Raw genomic sequence first — 5,661 nt, forward strand, 5'->3', positions numbered from 1 at the left:
AACTTCGACCGGAAAAATGTTTATAAAAGCAACTGTAGTCGAAAACGTTATATTGAACTTGGTAACTAAAAGTTGTCAGCGTCACTTCTTATTGTGCATTTAAAGTCCTTCTGGCAGAAAAGACCTTTTATGCGGCCTACCTGGCAAAACCCATAGATACGAGTATATACATACGGACGCCACACTGCCACTTTCTCTCAGAAGGTAGAATAAGATTGGTAGCCTCTGGTACTAAATAAAACTACACTAAACTTTATTAACGGTACATTTTGTACAAGTCTCTCTCTCTCTCTCTCTCTCTCTCTCTCTCTCTCTTGAGGTCGTTGGCCTTGAAAACACTGAATACTTTATAGTTTCTTTTGATAGTAGCCTAGGATTTCTTTTTCTGACGTGGTAAGCATGTGTAGTTAAGAGACAATTACGTCGGTTTTTTTTCTTTTTAAGGACAATATCTCAAAGCGCAAAGCGATTTAGGAGTTACTGACCTTGAATGGGGTTGTAAGTCGATTGAATGCGTATAGAGTAACATCATCTCTCTCTCTCTCTCTCTCTCTCTCTCTCTCTCTCTCTCTCTCTCTCTCTCTCTACATACACACATTCCGTAAGTAATTCATTCTTGAAAACGTAATCTACTCTCAGTGTAAATGGAGGTAGGATTTTTTCGGGGATAGGATAGGTTTCCTGGGACGAATCTCTGGGTTTAATTTGTAATAATGATTTTAAACAGTTCTAACAAAGCCATTATCTGTTTAACCTAAATCCCTAAGCTTCGTTTCGACTTGTGTGGAAGTCGACACGTGGGATGTATTTGTAAGTATGATTGTGTAATTTACATGCGTATGTGTGTCCCGAAGTGCGTCAAGAAAGTTGTAGCGAACTTACCCTGGTATGGCTATTGTACTTCCTGAAGTCTGAGCCACTTGCAGTCGATGATTGAGGGAGAAGAAAGCACTGAGGAATCCCGTGGTCGTTCGGGCCAGGGAGGCACTCTGTGGCTCCAGCCCAACCCGTTTAGGACTCCAACCTTCCAGGGACAACGGCACGATGTTGGGAGCCACGGGTATGGTTTTCTGAGACGAAATAAGTGAGTCGTCGTCGTGTTTGCTTTTAGAGGAGGAGGGGGAGGAGGAGGAGGAGGAGGAGGCGTCTGTCGGAGGAGCCTTACTTGTTGCAGTAGTGTTGTTGTTGTTGGTGGAGGAGGAGGAGGAGGACTTTTTATTGTCGGCTGCGGCGGCAGAGGTTCTGTAGTCTGAGGACGGAGGAGGGGAATTCGGATGGTCCCAATGGTGTTCTTTGGAAAGGAGACACCTCTTGTGGAAGGCAGCCTCGGCCGGAACGACAACTTCACCGTCAGAGCGAGACCTGGCACGTGGTCTCTTTCTCTTCACCACTTTAGCACCTTGACACCGACCAGCGTTCAATTGCTGCCTCTCGCTCTGTTTTGTCTGTTTGCTGTTGCTGCGATGCTGTTCTTTATCCCTTGGGGTCTCTAACTTTTTCTCACACACTTTGGAATTGAAAAGCTGAGTTCTGTTTTCCTTGCTAGAGTTTTGACGCAGCTTTCACGTACGGCACTGTTGTTTGCTTTTGATATTCACTTTTGTTTGCAACTGCACTTTGGAGTGTCTCTCTCTATCTCTCGCTCACCGTTCTTTGGCTCTTCCTCTCTCTATCTCTCTTATTAGTTCTTGATAAGAGATTGAAGAGCTGAAGCTGGGTTTGAAGGCGCCCCAGCCTCGACTGCCTGTGTACCGTGATCGTAAGGCTGCTATATGCGATCGGACAGAACACTACTACACATGTCTGATTTCTCCCTCTCTCTCTCTCTCTCACTCTCTCTCTCTGCTCTTTGGATGCTTACGTCAGTGGGATGCGCATGAAATGAGAGAGGGAGAGTGAGCGGTGATGCAAGTGAGTGGGAGAATAAGACAGAAAGAGAGTTAGAGAGAGAGAGAGGGAGGGAGCTGTTTGACTGATCGCACGTTGGAGAGATGACGAAAGCGTTCAGTAGGCTGTGAGAGAGCCCGTCGATGACTGCTGCTGCTGCTGCTGCTGCTTTCGTATCGTGCTCTCTACAGCTGGCGGAATTCCCCCTTATGGAAAGACCACGCAAGTTTTGTCCCCTGGAAAACTCAGATGCTTGTCCTTGCTGCTTATGCTTGTTCTCTCCCCCCTTGCACAACTACAGCAGCTGTGTATGTGTGTGTGTAAGAACTTTTTTTTTCTTGTAGTTCCTTACCTGAATTCTTTGTGGCACCTGATGTTTCCTCTTTAGCTTGCAATGACGTGTTATTTTAGCTTGCACGGTGCAGCCTTTATTGTAGGTATGTTTTGTATTTTGTGATCATTTGCCTATAACCACCTATTGACAACTGGACGATGGTTGAAACGCCAGTTGTAATTTCATGACCAATGCTTGACGTCACTGTTAATTTTTTTTTATCTAGTTTTTTTTAGCGAAATTTAAGATCTGTATAAGTCTTTCTGTTTTTAATTACTAAAGGGTATCACAATTATTCAGTTTTGTAAAATTATGCTTTCAGGATAGCCAATAATTTTTTTAATATCTGTAGAAACTTGTTTCTGGAGAACAGAAATGTAGGCGATGCGAGGTTATTTGTGTAAACTTTTTCACTTCTTGAGTATTTCAATCAGAACAATGTCGATGCACCTTATGTGTTGTGAGTGATTATAATTATAGCACTGCTTCAGTGGAGCAATCACTTTAAATATTTACTAAAACTTTGGTTTTATTTGTATGTGTTTCTGCTTGAATAATCTTTATCGATCGCTTACAATAAAGCTGGATTGAATTTTCACCACATCAGCACAAGATCACCATCGCTTCTTCTCTTTTTCTAAGTTGTATTTGTTTACCTCTTTGGTTTCCACTGTCTTTTATGTTTACCACTCGCGAATGCAAAGTGCTGACTGAAGTTCTCCTCCTCCGTGACGCCACGCACTGAGCAAAACGACGACGATGACGAACACCAAACACGAAAGTCCAAACAAAACTAAGCACCTAAGGAGTGGTTTGTTTGTTAATCGAGGGCCTTATTAGAGAGAGAGAGAGAGAGGGAGGGAGGAGGGAGAGATATAGAAGGTAGTTGCGCCTCCTGTTGCTTGCTTTGCCTTGCAGTTGCGTTAACTCGGTGAACGGGAAAGAGAAAAATCGTAATCTTATCTCTCTGGCCTCTTGCAGTAACTTGCTTGTTTCCTTTCTTTCTCTTTGTCACTGACGCTCTGTAAGCTATCTCCGAGTGTGCTTCTGGCGTACCTGCTCTTTGCCACCTGTTCTACTCTACACTGGCGAGTGAGGGGCAGACTAATACACGCAAGACATACACACACTCACACTCACACACACACACTCAGAGGGCGTTGGGGGCCAAGACTTCCCCCCACTGGCCCGGTCCCAGTCGGGCCCGCCCCAAACAGACCAACCAGCGTAGGGCCGAATCCCTAGAGGTACGCCACGGCCATCCCAAACACACTCCTCCCCCACCCTCAACACACTCCTCCTTCTCCGCCACCGCCGCCTCCACACACACCCACTAACTCACTCCCTAAAACGCCCATTTGCATGTGGGGAAGAATTATGTCAACTTTCTCTCGTCATCTTACGATCTCCTTGACTCAGTATCTAAAGGCACAGGTCTTGAAGTCTCAGGAGGAAACGCCACAAAAATTCGGGTGCACAATTCGGGTATCTGGCGACCTACCCGCGTGCCCACCCCCACCTCGTGGCCACTCCCCCTGAGGCTTGCCCGCCCCCACTTCACTTCCTCCTCTCACTTCTCCCTCTGACCCCCCTTCCATCTGACAACCACCATACCCTGACCCTCCTCCCTTTCTGTCCCCACCCCCGAAAACATCCACAGAGTTCCCCATACTAAGGGCCCTCAATCACACCTACTTTCCTTTGCCACATGCCCGTGATACCCATCCTTTCTCTATCATGCTCTGAGGATGTGTATACACACACACACACACACACACACACACACACACATATATATAAAATAAAGAGTATATATATATATATATATATATATATATATATATATATATATATATATATATATATATATATATATATATATATATAAAAACATATCGTGTGCGTGTGTGTCTATCTTTTGCATATACGTTCAGGATGCTATTTAATATAACGATGAAGCAGCAAGACCTCTGGCTGTGTCAAAGAAGTCGTCATGTTGACATTATGTTGTCATTATATATATATATATATAATTATATATATATATATATATATATATATCAGTATATATGTGTATATATATACATATATATATATATATTAATTATGTATATCATATATATAAAACCACAGGGAAAATAAAAGACTAGGTGTAGGTACAAACCGGTTACGACTTTTTTTTCTAAGCCATTGACATATAGCCTAAATATGCTACGGGAGCAGTTCCCTTGCATATATATTGTGAATTTTTACCACTATGTATTAGCACCGAATCAGTGTTTTAGAAATAAAGCCGAAACTGGTTAGGACTTCCACCCAGTCTTGTATTTTTCCAAGTGGTTATGATACATACATACATACACGCCGTATATATATGTATATATACACACGCATGTAAGCATATGTATGTATGTATAAAAGTATGCATGGGTGTGATGGTATATAACCAACAATCATCGCGCGTTCACAAAATAAGCGATTGGATCACATGAATTTCTTCACTTTGTCTGTTCTTGGGAAGCGCAAATCGTTTCGTAATTATGATTTGTAAACACCCGATTTCCTTTGTTGTGATCAGTATAAGACCGCTATGTAGAAAAAAAAAAAAAACACTCGGAAGTAGGTGTGGGATGGCCGTAGACTTAACTTACCCTGACCACTTCCACCCATTTCATTTTTGGCTTAATGACAGCTTCGGCTTCTTTCTTTCGTAATTACTATTATTATTCTCATTATTATCACTGATGTGAAATGAGCCAGAAGGCCATGAGCCTGCATAGTAAACTTCCACGGCGTTGAAAGCTGTTTTTGTAAAAAGGAGATTAACGACAGTAAAAGTAAAAGATGAAAAATAAAGCCAACAGTAAACAGATATGAATGCATAAAGCTTAATATTAAATGTCAGTAAGCAAAGCGGGGCTGATTATTAAAGAAGTTAGGCAAATATATTTTATTTAAGTAAGTGAATGAGTGTAATCACAGCAGGTAACTTGAATATAAGTAAATAAAAGACAAGAAATGAACAATGACGGTAATTTGTTCGTTGGGGCACTTTCGTTGGTTCATCAATATAGAAGGCTGTGATAAAATGGTTAGGACGTAGCCCAAGGTGACGGAATATTGGCTATAATGGTCACGAAGCAGCTAACAGAGGCCTCAGTCGTTTATGCATAATGTAATCTGATTGAAAGAAGGGTATGCTGGTGGACCCAAACATATATTATTCGGAATGGTGATGATGATCATTTATTATATTCTGTGATGGTTCTGTGACCTGAGTAAGTCCTTTTCTATTGCTTTTCATAACACATATATATATATATATATATATATATATATATATATATATATATATATATATATATATATATATATATATATATATATATATATAGATAGATATATAGATATATATAAGATATATAGATATATATATATAG

General features: G+C 41.3%; 2 protein-coding genes across 2 annotated transcripts in view; both read right to left on the reverse strand.

Annotated features, from left to right (window-relative positions):
• LOC136851307 (uncharacterized) overlaps positions 1 to 1,555 on the reverse strand; it is a 24,785-nt gene extending 23,230 nt beyond the window's left edge. The window contains exon 1 of the mRNA XM_067125311.1: positions 883 to 1,555. The gene's annotated coding sequence lies outside the window, so the exon portion shown is untranslated. The remainder of the gene's footprint in view (positions 1 to 882) is intronic.
• Positions 879 to 3,891, reverse strand: LOC136851021 (zinc finger CCHC domain-containing protein 10-like). The gene is made up of 2 exons (XM_067124995.1): positions 3,723 to 3,891; positions 879 to 1,507 (listed from the first exon to the last, which is right to left on the reverse strand). Exons 1-2 carry the CDS (start codon positions 3,889 to 3,891, stop codon positions 879 to 881), a joined length of 798 nt encoding a protein of 265 aa, XP_066981096.1.
• Between the last annotated feature and the right edge of the window lie 1,770 nt (positions 3,892 to 5,661).

The sequence above is a fragment of the Macrobrachium rosenbergii genome, chromosome 23, assembly GCF_040412425.1.
Source record: "Macrobrachium rosenbergii isolate ZJJX-2024 chromosome 23, ASM4041242v1, whole genome shotgun sequence".
NCBI lineage: Eukaryota > Metazoa > Arthropoda > Malacostraca > Decapoda > Palaemonidae > Macrobrachium > Macrobrachium rosenbergii.